General features: G+C 35.4%; 1 protein-coding gene across 2 annotated transcripts in view; it reads right to left on the reverse strand.

Moving 5' to 3' along the window:
* TBC1D15 (TBC1 domain family member 15) overlaps nt 1-17074 on the reverse strand; it is an 81659-nt gene that overhangs the window by 16267 nt on the left and 48318 nt on the right. The window contains exons 6-11 of one of the 2 annotated variants that reach the window (XM_010370736.2): nt 12846-12948; nt 11776-11826; nt 11270-11467; nt 10080-10208; nt 9361-9464; nt 8220-8314 (exon numbers count right to left, since the gene is read on the reverse strand). In XM_010370736.2, the coding sequence (XP_010369038.1) occupies nt 8220-8314; nt 9361-9464; nt 10080-10208; nt 11270-11467; nt 11776-11826; nt 12846-12948 (680 nt within the window). The remainder of the gene's footprint in view (nt 1-8219; nt 8315-9360; nt 9465-10079; nt 10209-11269; nt 11468-11775; nt 11827-12845; nt 12949-17074) is intronic. The other variant, XM_010370737.2, reaches the window with a different exon arrangement.

Raw genomic sequence — 17074 nt, forward strand, 5'->3', positions numbered from 1 at the left:
AGATGAGGAGGTCAGGTGTGGTGGCTCATGCCTGTAATCCCAGCACTTTGGGATGCCGAGACAGGTGGATCACCTGAGGTGAAGAGTTCAAGATCAGCCTGGCCAACATGGCGAAACCCTGTCTCTACCAAAAATACAAAAATTAGCCGGGTATGCTGGCGTGCACCTGTAATCTCAGCTACTCAGAAGGCTGAGGCACGAGAATGGCTTGAACCCAGGAGGCGGAGGCTGCAGTGAGCCAGGATCGCGCCACTGCACTCCAGCATAGGCCACAGAGTGATACTGTCTCAAAACTAGTAATAAAGATAAGGAGATACAATAGAGAGAATCTAACACCAGGATATGATGTGAGCTTAATTAGATTCTGTAAGGGCATTTAAAAAATTATTCAAATATTTTAGCTTTCTGTTAAAACGTACATTTGATTTTTAAAAAGCAAGCAAATACACACAGAATTGTGGATACAGTTCTCAAACAAATAAGCAAAAGTAATACCAAAAAAATTCATGCTATTTATATAAAATTACAATTAAAAATGTCAAAATGGGCCAGGTACAGTGGCTCATGCCTATAATCCCAGCACTTTGGGAGGCCAAAACAGGAGGACTGCTTAAGCCCAGGAATTCAAGAATAGCCTGGGCAACATGGTAAAACCCTGTCTCTACAAAAAATACAAAAATTACCCAGGCATGGTGATGCTTGCCTGTGGTACCAGCTACTCAGGAGGCTGAGGTGGGAGAATCACCTGAGCCCAGGAAGTTGAGGCTGCAGGGAGCCGAGATGGCACCACTGTACTCCAGCCTGGGCGACACAGTGAGACCCTGCCTCAAAAAAAAAAAAAAAAAAAAAAAGTGAAACTGCTTCTGTCTCATTTCACAGTTGATAAAGTTCATAATTTTTATTAACTCAAGCATAATTTATATTACCATAATGCCAGTACAGAGGAGCTGCCTTAATATGTTTTTTAAACATAGTTAAAAAAAGTTGTTTGTATTCTCATGAACTACCAGTATTTCTTCTTGTATAAATATTTAATAGTGACAAGCCAGGTGAAAAACAGAAAAGGGATAAAAAGTAATATATAAAAATGCTATTTTATAATTATTTCTAGGGAGTACTTCAGTTAAAAACAAAAAGCTCTTATTAAATCTAACTCTCCATCTAATGTGATGTAGCCAAAAAAAGGCTGAAGAAAAACACAACCACGCTGACTGACCCCATTTTATATTCACCATCACTAACATCAAGTGGATCCTGAATGCTGTCTGGCAATCCTGCTCTATTTCCCTTGTCCATTCACTCTCTATTCATACAATTATTTTATACTTCCTTTCTCTTCAAGCCTTCATCTTCTCCCACATCCTAACTCAGATAAGGACCCTGCTTCCTATTTCTGAGAAAATGACACTATTTAGAGAACTTCCACAGGTTCCCACTATTCTAACCACACAACTGTGTTTGAACTGATACCGTCTCCCTGCTCTCCTAACACTATAAATGAGTTTCCATAACTCTGTGGCAAAGACCAATCCCTCTTCTTGTGCATGAGAACCATCCCCTATTGACTACCCAAGGACTCTAGTAATTCTTATCTAGTTACTCTAGTAATTCTTATCTAGTTACTCTAGTAATTACCTCCCTTTTCAGCTTTACCAGTTTTTCCTTTCTACTGGACCATTCCCATAGTATTCAACTTTATATTATTTCTTTCAACATCATTAAAACCTTTCTTAATCCTACTTTTCCCTCTAACTGCTAGCTCACTTTCTGAAACTACATCTGTTTACAGCAAAACTCCTTGAAAGAGCTGTATGTATTGTCTCCAAGTTGTCTTCTTCCATTTCTCTTCAATTCACACTAATCAGGTTATCACATGCACCAATCCATCAAAATTCTTCTTTAATCAAAATCTCCAGTGACCTCCTTATTCCTTTACGCAACTGTCAATTTAAATAATCTTACTTGGCATCCCAATTACCCTTTCTTGAAATACTTTCTTCACTTGTCTTTTAGGACATCAAACTTTCATGTTTTCTATCTTTCTCTGTGGCTCTTTACTTAGTCTCTTCTGCTATCTTCTAATTTTTCCTACTTATAAACTGAAGTGCCCCAGGGCTCAGTTCTTGGGATTTTATTTTTATAACTGTACTACTCCCTTGGCAATTTAATCTATTTTTTTTTCCTTCCAAGTTTTATTTTAGGTTCAAGGGGTACATGTGCAAGTTTGTTACATAGGTAACCGGTGTGTCATGGGGGTTTGGTGGACAGATAGCTTTGCCACCCAGGTAATGAGCATAACACCCAACAGGTAGTTTTTCAATCCTCACCCTCCTACCACCCTTCACTCTCAAACAGCCCCAGTGTCTACTGTTTCCTTTTTTGTGTCCACGTGTACTTAATGTTTCCCTCCTACTTGTACTGAGAACATGTGGTATTTGGTTTTCTGCATTAATTCACTTAGGATTATGGCCTCCAGTTCCACGTATATTGCTGCAAAGGCTAGGATCTCTTTATTATGGCTGCATAGCGTTCTATGCTGTATATGTACATTATGTACATTTTCTTTACCCAGTCCACCACTGATGGGCATCTAGGCTGATTTCATGTCTTCGCTATTGTCAAATAGTGCCGCTATGAACATACATGTGCATTTACCTTTGTGATGTAATGATTTACATCCCTCTGGACATATAACCAGTAATAGGATTGCTAGGTCGAATGGTAGTTCTATTTTAAGTTCTTTGGGAAATGTCTAGACTGCTTTCCACAGTGGCTGAACTAATTTACATTCCCACCAGCAGTGTATTAGCATTCCCTTTTCTCTACAACCTTGCCAGCATCTGTTATTTTTTGACTTTTTAGTGACAACCATTATGACTAGTAGGAGATGGTATCTCATTGTGGTTTTGAATTGCATGCTGCAATGACTAGTAATATTGAGCATTTTTCCATATGCTGGTTGGCTGTGTGTACGTCTTCTTTCAAGACGTAGTCTGCAGCCAGGCACGGTGGCTCACGCCTGTAATCCCAGCACGTTGGGAGGCCAAAGCGGGTGGATCACTGAGGCCAGGAGTTCAAGATCAGCCTGGCCAAGATGGTAAAACCCTGTCTCTACTAAAAAAAAATTCTAAAATTAGCCCGCCATTGTGGCGGCCGCCTGTAATCCCAGCTACTGGGGAGGCTGAGGCAGAGAACTGCTTGAACCCGGGAGGCAGAGGTTGCAGTGAGCAGAGACTGCACTGCTGCACTCCAGCCTGAGCGACAGAGGGAGACTCTTTGTCTCAAAAAAAAAAAAAAAGTCTGCTCATGTCCTCTGCCCATTTTTTAATGGAGTTGTTTCTGCTTGTTGATTTGAGTTCCTTACAGATTCTGGGTATTAGACCTTTGAAAGATGCATACTTTGCAAATGTTTTCTCCCATTCTGTAGGCTATTTACTCTGTTGATTGATAGTTTCTTTTGCTGTACAGAAGCTCTTTAGTTTAATTAGGTCCCACTTGTCAATTTCTGTTTTGGTTGTAATTGCTTTCGCAGTCTTCCTCAAGTCTGCCTGGGTCGATATCCTCAATGGTATTGCCTAGATTTTCTTCTAGGGTCTTTATAGTTTCAGGTTTTACATTTAAGTATTTAATCCATCTTGACTGATTTTTGTATATGGCGAAAGGTAGTGGTCCAGTTTAATTCCTCTGCATATAGCTAGCCAGTTATCCCAGCAACATTTATTGAATAGGGAGTCATTTCCCTGTGGCTTGTTTTTGTCAGCTTTATCAAAGATCAGATGGCTGTAGGTATATGGCTTTATTTCTGGGTTCTCTAACATGTTTTGTTGCTTTATGTGTCTTGTTTTTTGTCCCAGGACTATGCTGTTTTAGTTACTATAGCCTTGCAGTATACTTTGAAGTCAGGTAGTATGGCCTCCAACTTTCTTCATTTTGCATTAAGATTGCTTTGGCTATTTCGGCTCTTTTTTGGTTGCATATAAATTTTTTTTCTAATTCTGTGAAAAATGTCATTGGTAGTTTGATAGGAATAGCACTGAATCTATAAATAGCTTTGAGCAGTACCGCCATTTTAAACAGTATTCTTTCAATCCATGGTATGAAATGTTTTTCTATTTGTTTGTGTTATCTCTGATTCCTTTCAGCAGTGTTTTGTAATTCTCATTGCAAGTTCTTTCACCTCCCTGGTTAGCTGTATTTCTAGGTATTTCATTCTTTCTGTGCCTACTGTGAATGGGATCATATCCTTCATTTGGCTCTCGGCTTGGACGTTGTTGGTGTATACCAATGCTACTGATTTTTGTACATCGATTTTGTATACTGAAACTTTGCTGAAGTTGTTTATCAGATCTAGGAGCCTTTGGGCAGAGACTATGGGGTTTTCTAGGTATAGTGTCATATTGCCTGTGAAGACAGGGTGACTTCCTCTCTTCCTATCTGGATGCCTTTTATTTCTTTCTCTTGCCTGATTCTATACCATGCTGAATAGAAGTGTCAGAGTGGGTATCCTTGTCTTGTTCTGGTTCTCAAGGGGAACGCTTCCAGCTTTTGCCTGTTCAGTATGATGTTGGCTGTGGGTCTGTGATAGATGGCTCTTATTATTTTGAGGTTTGTACCTCTGACGCCTAGTTTGTTGAAGTAATCTAGTTTCATAATTCATAGCTTTATGTAATCTCGTACTATCTATGTTGATGACCCCTAAATTTATCTCCAGTCCCATGAATTCCTGCCCTATATATCCACATTCAACTCAACATATTAACTTACGGACATTCAATAGGCATCTCAAAATTAAAATCTAAAACTGAATTCTAAATATTCCCTTCCAAACTTTCTTCTCTCAGTTTTTCCCATCTTAGACAAAAACAAAAACAAAAAAACAGCAATATTGGCTGGGCACAGTGGCTCACGTCTATAATCCCAATGCTTTGTAACACTGAGATGGGAGAATTGCTTGAGGCCAGGAGTTAGAGACCAGCCTGGGAAACATAGTGAGACCCTGTGTGTACAAAAAACTTTAAAAATTAGCCAGGTGTGGTGGTGCATGCATATAGCCCCAGGTACTTGGGAGGCTGAGGCTGGAGTATCCTTTGAGCCCAAGCTGCAGTGAATTATGATTGTGCCACTGCACTCCAGGCTGGGTGACAAGCAAGAATCTGTCTCTTGAAAGACAAAAACCCTAGCAATATCCATATGTCATATCCTCTTCCCTTTACATCAAGCAGTTGCTCTTCCTCTCTTCCCTTCTGGATGTCCATTATTTCTATCTCTTGCCTGACTGCTCTGGCTAGGGCTTCCAATACTATACTGAACAGGAGTCGTGAGAGAACCCCCTCTATTTTTCAAATTTCTATTCAAATATCACTTTCCCACTAAAAGCTGTCTCTGCTTGCCCATGTTAAAATGGCAACATTGCACACAAACATCCTAACCCTCTTCCTTGCCTTATTTGTCTATTTGGTTGGTTTTCAGAAAGATCCCTTGGTGATTTTAACCCACTTATGCGAGGTTGCGAATTTCTGTGTGTGAAAAATCAGACCTTGGAGATGACCTTGAGCAGTAGGATAGAAATAACTCCCACAAGCTCAGTGTTCCAATAATGGAACACCAGACACAAATGAGTTAATGTGTTGCCAAGGTTAGAAACCACTGCTTTAAAAACTGGGATTCCTGAGCCTTCTTAACTGTCTCTTTTTCCACTAGGTGGCACATCTGTTTCCATGGATATTTATACTGATAATACCCAAATTTCTATCTCCTGCCAGACTAGTCCAGACTATTCAACTAATTATTTGACATTCCATTTGTATTTTTCACATTAAGGTATATATACCTTAACACTTAATTCAATTTCACCACACCCCATTTCTCCTCATCTCCGTAAGGGGTATCACTAACTGCCTGTTTTCTAGTCAGAAACTGAGTCCTATTTTTTATTTCTCTTTCCCCTTCACACCCCATGTTTAATACATCAGAAAGTCTTACCAACTCTACCACCAAAATATAACTTGAATCTACCTACTTTTTTTTTTTTTTTTTTTGAGAAGGGGTCTCTGTCACCCAGGCTGGAGTGTAGTGGCACAATCACAACTCACTGTGGCCTCAACCCCCCAGGCTCAAGTGATCCTCCCTCCTCAGCCTCCCAAATACTGGGATTACAGGTGTGAGCCACCATGGCCAGTCTCACCTACTTCTTTTTACCTTCTCTACTACTATTTTCTTGCCTGGACTTCTACTTTCTACTAACTGGTCTCCCTACTCCTACTCTTACTTTGATTGAATTTCCACAAAGCAGTAAAAATGATTGTAAAATATAAATAAAATACTCTTCCTTAAAATGTTCCAATAGATTCTCATCACACTTAAAGTAAAATCCAGCTTATTGGCATGTATGCAAGACCTAAAGCTTACTGCGTAGTTTTGTTTTTAATAAAAGTAAATTTATACTACCTAAAAAGCTTTTGATAATCATTCTCAAAACACTTTTGGGAAAAAGCATTATAGAAAAAGAATGCTTTAAAACTAACTTATTTATACACTTCTACTGGCAGAAAGCATGGTATAGCTGAAAGGCCACTTAAAAATTAGATCTGAGTATGAATGAGTCTGAGCTATAAAACTAACCAGATAGATGGCTTAAGACAACTGACTAACCTTTCTGGGCTTCAATTTTATCTGCTAAAAATGAACAAAGTAGGCTAAAGTATGTCTCAATTCAAATTACATTATGGGGACTTTAAATATCTAAATTTTTCTACCAGTCTCCTGGAAAGGATGAGAACAGGACATGAAACGTTGAGAATATCAGAGACATCAACACTGATGCTTGATATAAAGGGAAGAGGATATGGCATGCAGAAAGAAGAGGCTTAAAATACAGGTTTAGCTGACCTCTAACTTCCCTTCCAGTTCAAATACTTTATGCTCAAGCAGGAGTAAAACACCAGAATCTATTATTGTTTTTCCTACTGAAACTGAAAACAGCAAGAAGCTTCAGTTAGAAACTTTAGATAACTCCAAAACTCAGGACTCCCAACCTTTTGCCTTAATCAGAGAAAGGACAAAGTTTATTCTGGTATAATTTACATTTCAGAAAAATAAATTCTTTTTGGATCAAAAGTATCACTGCCAAAAAGATGTTGTTTTTATGTGCACAAACGGTACCAAATCAGTTTGTTATGCTGGGCTTTCTAAATAAAATTTTAAAAATTATTTCTTTCATGAGAGGGCGTTAACAACAGTAACAAATCCCTCTATCGTTCTTTATGAAACCACAGATACACAAATCCAGATACAATAAAGGAATTTCAAAACTAAGTTCCAGTACTATCCAATGCTATCCTAAAATTACACAGACAATGTAATAAGAACCTTAAACTGGGCTCTGCACTTATTTAAACCATGTGACCTTGGACAAGTCATTTATGTTCTCCATGCTTCAGTTTCTCATTTGTAAATGGAGATTATGAATTGCAGCTAATGCTTTTATGATAAAATTCTACCAAGCATCTCTATGTTTTAGAGAATAGTTATCCCCAGGTAAATATTCTATTTTCAAATACTAACTAAATTTTATATCTGGAGTCATTTAATTTTAAAAATGAAAAATATATATATTTAAAGAAGTTCTGAAGGGATATAAACCAATGCCTATTAACCATAATTATCTCTGGGTGACAGAAACAAAAATAATTTATATTTACCTCTTTTTGCTCATCTACAGTGACTAAATTTTCTACAATAAACATTTTCATAATAAAAAAGAAAATAAAGGTTTAAAAAATGAAATTAATTCAACAAGCAAATACAGGTAAACAATCTTTTTTAGAAATTCATACTTTGGAACTGAAAATTAAATATATCAACACCTATAAATACACTTACTGAATTAATATGCCTATTGGAAGAGGAACAACAAAGAACATTAAACACACACTGCAATGTACTTTTCTATTCTGTCTTTCCCCCTCCCCCCGCTTTTTGTGGAGAACGGGGTCTCGCTATATTACCCAGGCAGGTCTCGAACTCCTGGGCTCAAGCTATCCTCCCGCCTCTGCCTCCCAGAGAGCTGGGATTACAGGCATGAGCCACCGCGCCCGGCTCTATTCTGATTTCTCTTTTGAACCCTAGCACTGTTAGCGTGTATCTTCACTTCTTTAATCTCATCAAGATTTCAATGTAATCCCCTCTTGCATTAACAAAGTTGTTAAGAAAAAAATTACCGATAAGACTTCTATAATCTCTTAACCTTGAATTTCTTTTCTCTTGTTCCTGGCTGACAGATTTCCACTGCAGTTTCATTCTGAAGTATTCATCACTATAGAAAACAATTTGACACCAAAGAAAGCTATTTGAAAACTTTATTTTTAACACTGTTTAACTGGGTTTTTCTATAAACAGTTTATCAAAGCGTTTATGATGCTAATGGAATGTAAGTTCATAAAAACAACAGCGAAACGTTTAGACAAATAAGTGAAAACAAAAGAAAAAAAATCCTATACGTATCACAAAGTTTATGTGATAAACTTTGTTCAACTACTAGAAAACCTTTAGGTATTCTTTTACAAAAACATTTATCTAATCCTTAAAATCATCTCTAAAGTATTCTAATAATGAAGTTTCTAAATAATTGTAAATACAAATCTAAGTGATTTTTTTTTAAGTGACATTATAGTTCCATTTCCAAGCAGTTTATTGCAGAAACTAGTTAATGTAAAAATGTTTTAGAAGAACTGGTAAACATGCTGAAAAGAGAAGACTGTCAGATAACTTAAATATGAACATAATGATTGACAATAGCTTTAACTCAAAGCCTAGAGTGACAACTGAGAACAAGAAGTTGCACCTGGAAAGTTGGTCTGTGTTTCCTTTCAAGTCTGAGAAATAACTTAAAATAGAAATACTCTTCCAAAAAGAATGAAGGATCCATTATAAGAGTATCAGAAAAGTAACTTAAAGGTAATTAATCTAAATAGCAAATATATTTCTTATGAGCCAATTTTATAATTTCGTAATGAATTGTAAAAATGAATCAAGATGAATGAGAGATGTTTTTAAGTGTATGTCTACATAGTCATCTTTCAGGTATGCAAAATGCTTGTACGAGGCTTATATAAGGGAAATGGAAAATGTTTATCTTCTTTTCACATATTCACAAAAATAAATGCAACGAGATGCTTCTAATAAGTGTTTCTGATTTAAAATAATTAGAATGCTCATAATTTTTAAGTTAAAACAATAAAAATGAAGTTGTTTTCCCATTCCCTAGTCTATTCCAAATCCTCATCTAGAAACCCTATACTAATTTGTATGGGTGGGTTACTTGAATCTCTCTGAATGAATGTACAAAAGACCATTACTTACGTTTTTTGCTTTTGTAATTGGGTTCTTTCCTCCTTGGTACTGTCCCAGGGAAAATAACCCAGAAGAAATTTCCAAGCTTGCTTTCTCAATGCATGACTAAGTCCCTGAAGAAAGCATACATATTAAACACATGAATGAAAAAGAATGTAATACTGTAAGTTCACAAAACTTGCATATAAAAACAAAAACTAATCTTTAAGAGGTAGTTTTATATATGTAAATAGTTCAATTCAGTGAATACCATCTTGTTTTTTACTTCTAGATCCAAAAGATGTAAGTAGCTGCCAGAAAGTTTAAGCAGTACACAGAATACAGCAGCCTACAGCAGACAGACAGCGGGACGGGTGAGTCTAAGCTCAATCTTAAAGAATAAGGCAAACGCCACTGGAATGCAGGCCTCCTTCACAAAACCTACAGAACTTCAAATATGGAAGAATATCCTCCTCCAGAGTTAAGGGTATCCCTCTACCCAACCCCTAGGAACATCATGAGCACCTCACTCTGTCCCACTCAATCCAGGAATTTTACGACATCATTCATCAAGAGTAACAGAGTTCATTCTTAAATAGGGGAGTCCCCACTTCCCCTGCCAAAAAACACAACCACAACAACAACAACAACAACAAACAAAAACACCAAAACAGTAATAATAACCAGGAGTTTATAATACTGAATACTAGGAGTTTGTAAGACAAGCCATATTAGAGTGTTTAAATTACCCCTCTAAATATCATCTGCTTCATACTATCTACATTTAAAATTCTTCCTTCAGAATCAATGTTCTTAGTCCATTCTTCCAGTGATACAGGCTCTTTCCTTTGAACAACAGGCCGTTCCCCCAAATCAATCTAAAAATAAGATAAGCAATAACAAGTACATATTTAACCTGTGAAATGAAATAAAGGCATACAGAAACCAAATTTATAATACTATTTTTCAGACATGACTTCTAATACTTCTAAGATCATCCCTTATTTTCCCATGTTTAGTTTAACTATAATAGTTAGCATTACATATGTTTCCCTTCTACTGAACACACAACAAGCTGGGTTATAAATTCAGAAACAGGAAACCTCACAGACTAAAAATATTTGTTATTAAAAAAAGTTCTTTACTATTTTGGGTTCAATTACATACATATAGAACATTCGACATGTAAATTCTATAAGAAACCTTCAAACCAAATGATATGCTATATTACTTAAAAAGAAAGAATATATAACTATTCCATTAATCATATTCTAAAATTAGCTTTCCTTCTAAAGTTTGTATTTCTCAGAATTGATTCATGACCCACTGCTTCACTTGGCATTTTCTATAGTGTCTTATTCAATTAATAGATGTTGGTAATTTTAAAATACTATTTGCAAGATAAACCCTTTAATTAAGCACTAACATTTAGATATTTATAGTTTTCTAACTATGTACAAGCCTAGAATTGTAGCAAATTTAAGTCTTGCTGAGCACATATAAAGATCTGCCATAATTCAGGCCAAAACCCATCTTACTTAAAAAAGGAAGCATTACATGAGAAAAAAAGCCCTAAAAGTAGTATCCTGACTAGCTGTCTCTGATGCCTATGAGAAAACATGCAAGTAAGGAACAGAACTAAGAGGCTATAGGAAAGGTTCGCTCTTTACTCTGCTATGCACTCAATGAAACAAACTTCTTTATTATCAAAATGTAATCAAAGAAGAGAGATCCAACATTAATCAAGAAACAGTATAAGATAGAGAACAAATGAAGAATTTAGTGGCAGGACAAGCACTCATTGTCAGATACACCAGCAAAAAGTTGTAAGAACAGATTATGGAAAGAGACAGATATCACCAAAATTAAGTTTCTATTTCTATAGTACACGTTCTCCTGTTAAAACATAAGAGCTATATTAATACTAATCTTTACTCACTCTTGTGATGACTTCAAACCCTGGTTCTTCTTGTTGATTTATCTTTAGACCTGAAATAGCATCACTAAGAAAATCTGCCATTTCTGAAGGTGGTCGTTGATGTGTAGAGGGATCGCTGCCTCTCAAACTGTCAAAAATGTAGTTTGTGACTTTGGAAAATCCTATCATAGTTGCTGTGTAAGGGTCCTTTTTAATTTTCTATGCAGTAGGAAGAAAAACATTAGCATTATTAATTCAAATAAAGAAAAATGAATACTCCAACATGGGCAAAAAAAGCAAAGCTTTTTAAAAGAAAAGAAATCAGGACTAAAACAGAGTGTTCTAAGATTATCTTAAATTTGTATTTTCTTTCTTGGAAGAAAAATTTAAATTTTCTAAGCCAATCATTTCATTTGGTTAAAATAGCATAATAAATAAGTTAATGCTACTGATTGAATTGCAGATAAACAAATGATTTGCAGGCTTCACTCAATCTGCATACATCAGAAAACATACGCAGTGCTTACTTTCCAGTGGTGAATGGCCCACAACAGCTTTCTTCTGTCTAGCAGTCCTGCCTTCACACAAAAAAAATATTTCTTGAAGTGTGTACTACCATGCTATTCTGACACAAAATATTTGACTGCTAAATTTAAAAGCTCATATTTAAATATCAGCTGACATTTTAATCTAATTATGTGAATAGTAAATCATGCCAACAAGAATAATTTATTCTGGGACAGTGCTACTCTGGAAAACGGCAAAAGGTTTTTCTACTGTTAAGTGCTAGGGTAACTTCTGAAGCCCAAACTATTTGCTCATTCATATTTAGCAAAAATAGTTATTTATTAAATAATTAGTTTCACAATAAGTAAAATTATCCTCTTATTTCCTATTTCAAACAGTGTCTAGTTCTCTCTCTCATCCTCTTTCCTAAAAAGTTCCCTCTATATCTTATTAATCTCTACATCTTCAAAACCAGGAAAAGAACAGCTGGGACACAGCAAGCTCTCACGTATTTGTTAAATGAATAAGTGAATAAATAAATAAATGAATAACTCATCTCATTACTTTACATAGTCATCTGAGTGATAATTAAATTTACTTCTGCCTATTACTAAGTGTACATTTTTAGCCTAACGCAAGAACAATACTCAAATATTCTTAGGGGAATAAGATTGTCATGACATCAAAACAACCTACTTAAATTCAAACCAGATTTTTGCCTAAATTGATCATTAATGAATTGAAACTGGCTTACTCTGTCACCCCTGACCTAATCAATAAAAGCTATGATACAACTCTACTGATGTCTAATGTTAGTATTATAATAAACGGACAAACTGCCTTATGAGTAAGAACCAAGGAAGCCTCTGAGTCTTGCAAATAACATGAAAATGTATTGTTTCTGTAAAATTACAGAGAATAGTTCCAAAAAGATTACATACACAGACAGACAGACACACACACACACACACACACACACACACACACACATATACCTGTCTCATTCTGCATACTCTCTGAGAAGATGAGAAGTACGGGGCACATAAAATAATGCAGTCAGAATAATACATGATAGATTTAAGAAACATACTTGTATTAAACCATATGCTGGCTCATCCAGAAGATTTTCAAAAGACTGTGAAAGACTCTTATTTTGACAATTCACAAGAAGTGTTCTTTTATCCTGTGGAGATCTATAATAAAAAAGAGGATTTGCAGAAAATACTAACACACTGTATCAATTACTACATGAACAATTACTGACACAAATTGTTCCTTACAAAAAAGAAAAAACCAAAACATTTTAATGTCCAGTTCTAGAACAGTTTTCCATTAATACATTAGCAAATATTTAGTAACTATTTTAAAGGAGCTTCAAAACTACATGAAACATAAAATACAAAATTAACAAATACTAAATTAATACTCTGCATATAACATAAATAAAACAAACATAAAGTATATTTTTATTCCAGGTAAAGCCAAAAGGATTAAACTGGAATGTACCTAAATTCTTCTCTAGAATTATAGTAGAAAACCATTACAAGATATCTGGCTTTATTACCATAAAAATTAAAGAAAGCCAAAACAGACATTAGGAGTCATCAGTATGTAATATTTACATATAGAAAATATGTCTTATTTTGAAATGGTTTCCACCTTCATTCACATCTTAGTAATATTGTAATATAAGATGTTAAAAATGTAAGATATATTAGTTATTTGATAAAGATCATTAATCACGCTAACCATAATTACAAATGCACACACATGAACATATTTTAAAAAGATTATTATGTATGGTTTGGGTAATACTATGTTTTTAGTTCTTGCTTATTAAACTATAGAAGCAAGTCTCTTCACATTTCTTAGTAATGACAGAATTTAACAAAATGTTTTCAAAACAGACATCTAATTTCTAGTCATCTGACAAATTATCCAGTCTTTTTTTCTATTTAGAGAGCTTTATGACTTAGTTCTAATAAATCGAGAACTTTTCTATGTTTAAAATAAAAATTAAATGTGTTATTTTGCTGCTATACACCTCCTGTTTATTATGTTTGAGATAAGATCTTTAATAACAGTTATCTCTTCTCAATTCTAACATAACAGAATGCAACAGTAATGCTAGAGGGAATATGAAATCTAAAACAGGATCCTTATATTCTTACATAGTCAGAAACAGCACTCGATCTGCATATACAACAATAGTAGCTAATAAGCCCCTTGGCTTTTTAAAAGGGGCTGAGGTTGAGTCATTTGATATAGGAGGAAAAAACCATACATTTTAAAACATTCACTTTTCTGAATATTTTGAGGGGTCACAATTAATAGGCAGATTTACAGATTCTCTCACAAGGCGTTTTTTAAATGATAGACCTTGAAATGTAGCATCAGAAAAGAAAAGTAGCTAAAAAACAAAATTTTATTCATAGCACAGTGCTGCTAGCACTGTCATTTTGTTTCTAACAATAAATTAAGTCAAATTATTTCTTTAAAACCCAAATAAAAAATGCTCATGAAAGTCAAACCACTGCCTATACATATAAAAGAGGAACTAATAGGCAACTTTCAGCTCTCTGGGCTCAGATAACTCTATGGCTTCATATCTTAAACAGTGGCCACTAAACTGGAGATCAGAAGATGAAATGACTGGCTTACCAACAAGCAACCACAAATATGTTTTAAAAATAAATTCCTTCTTTTCTTTTTTCGTAACTACTACTCTGTGATGGGGGGTGGAGGAAACTCTAAGAAGCAGGGAAGATATGAAGAAAGTAAAGACCTGACTGCCCCAAAGGTAATCAACACAACATTTAAAAAGTACACCAGTCAATGGACAAGTAGTATACTATTACACTGCTAGGCAATTACAGAGCTCATCATAAGGAAGACTGGTATTCCAAAATACTACCAGAATGTTTCCACCTGCCAGGTCACCACACTGATTTAATCTATAAATACGTATTCTGGGAAGTTGATCTCTCATGTTAACATTATTCAAGACTTTCAAACTCATTGCAGCAGTAAGATGAATGTTTAATGATGCTAATCCAGCAATTCTATTACAGCCTGCTAAACAATTTGAAGAAAACTATAGTCTAATATCACAACTATAGAAACATATCTCCTGAAAATTCTGAAGTATATCCCAGGCTTTGGAGTGAGCCTCTCCCAAAGACCTCATAATAAACTCAGAAATTATAAACTGAACAATGCTTATATACCCAAATGTAGCAGTAACTATTTTATATTTCTATTGAGAATGACCAATATGTAAGGCTAAAGAAATAAACAGCATTGCAGAGATTATCAATCAAAACTGGGAATAAAAAATAGAAAGGTACAGTAACAAAACTTTACATCTAGAACCTACTCTTTTAAATGGTTGGTGCTGTTTGATGATACAACCAATTTGGCTTTTTAAGGGAATATTTTACTGCTTGGATATTTGCATATCAATGTAAAAATGGCCCAATATACAAAATAACTTAATGGAATCAACAGGTCTCATTCATATCTTAGCAACCAACTTGGTCCAGAAAGGTAAGAAAAATATATTCCTAGCTCATTCTTTTATGCAAGTGAATATCATATTTTAAATGATAAATCAAAGAACACTTACAAACACTGAACAAATATGACAGTTTTCCTGGTAAATAAGAAAAGTATCTGAAAAATATTAAGCGTTAAGAAGATGGCCTATGTTGCACTGACTAGATCAGGTTGTTGAGATTGAAAGAAGGAACTACATATGACTAGCCTAGCAGGGCCTCTTCCTAGCGCTTATGAGTCATCTAGGTTGCCCATTCCTAGATTACTGGCAATCTCTGCTGGTCCATATGGTAAGGCCCTGCTCCTGTAAGAGGAAGTTTAGCTCTTTAGGAAGATAAACTTAACTCACTATGAAGTGGATTGGGAAGACAACAAGGCCACAAAAGCAAGCCACATTCCTCAATTTATCTTAATCAAAAATTTAAAAAGTTATCTGGTCTAATTCTCTTCGTTTTGAACTCAAAAGAAGATAGGAAGGGTGACCGCTGGCATCCCAATGAGGCTGAAACCAAGATTTCCTTGACTACTCTTCTGTGTGGTCTCTAACACAATCTTTGACCATAGAAATAAGACTCAGGAAACATCGTTTTGCTGAGGATAACTGTTCCAGGGACAGGAAATGAGAACCCCCCCCTGGCTGACACCTAGTAGAATAAAAATTGGGTATAATATTTAGATATTTTCATTTATGTGAACTTTAACTTAAAATTTTGGGAATTCCACTTATTTGAATCTTAACTAACAAGAACAAGGGCCTTTAAATTTCTCCTTAAGAATTTTGTAATTCACAATAGCAAAGGTGTGAAATAAACCTAAACGTCCATCAATGGTAGGCTGGATAAAGACAATGTAGTATATATACACCATGGAATAGTACACAGCCATAAAAAGAATGAGATCATGTCCTTGGCAGCAACATGGATGGAGCTGGAGGCTATTTTCCTAAAGCAAACTAATGTAGGAACAGAAAGTCAAATACTACGTGTTCTCACTTACAAGTGGGAGCTAAACAACACCACATGGACACAAAGAGAGGAAAAACAGACACCAGAGACTACTTGAGGGTGGAAAGTGCGAAGAGGGAGAGAATCAGAAAAACTACCTATCAGATACTATACTTATTACGTGTGACAAAATTATTTGTACACCAAAACCCCATGACATGCAGTTTACCTACTTAACAAACCTGCACATATACCCCTGAACCTAAAATAAAAGTTAAAACAAAAAAGAATCTGATAGTGGGGGATGGCTTATATAAATTTGGGACTTTTTAAATACTGGTGAATATCTACTTGGAACAGCTTTATTCTACTACTTGGACTCTACAAAATCTATGGTGAGCTACATGGCATAATACAATTGGGCATAATTTGTGACAGGAAGGAGACTAGGGAGGGAGCACTTATTTTCAGCCTAGAGCATGGAGGGGCCTTGGAGATAAAATATTTGATGTACTGTTTTTACATGTTTCAGACCATTCATGGGTCAAAAAGTAAATTGCCCTCCCAGTGTCACAGGAGAATACACAAAGCAGTGGCTGATATTAGAAGAATAGCTTTTGAAGTAGCTACTTCATACTATCTCCTTCCCCAAGAAGAGCAGCCACATCCTGGTTCACTAAAAACTTAATGATTAAGCCTAATGAGAAGAGAAACAAAGTATACAAAGCTTTTTCTCTTTTACCAAATCATTAAAGGGTGCAATTAATCACTGAGGCTCACAGTCTCCTCCAACTCGATCCTCCTCTTAGTTGATTTCATT

The sequence above is a fragment of the Rhinopithecus roxellana genome, chromosome 10, assembly GCF_007565055.1.
Source record: "Rhinopithecus roxellana isolate Shanxi Qingling chromosome 10, ASM756505v1, whole genome shotgun sequence".
NCBI lineage: Eukaryota > Metazoa > Chordata > Mammalia > Primates > Cercopithecidae > Rhinopithecus > Rhinopithecus roxellana.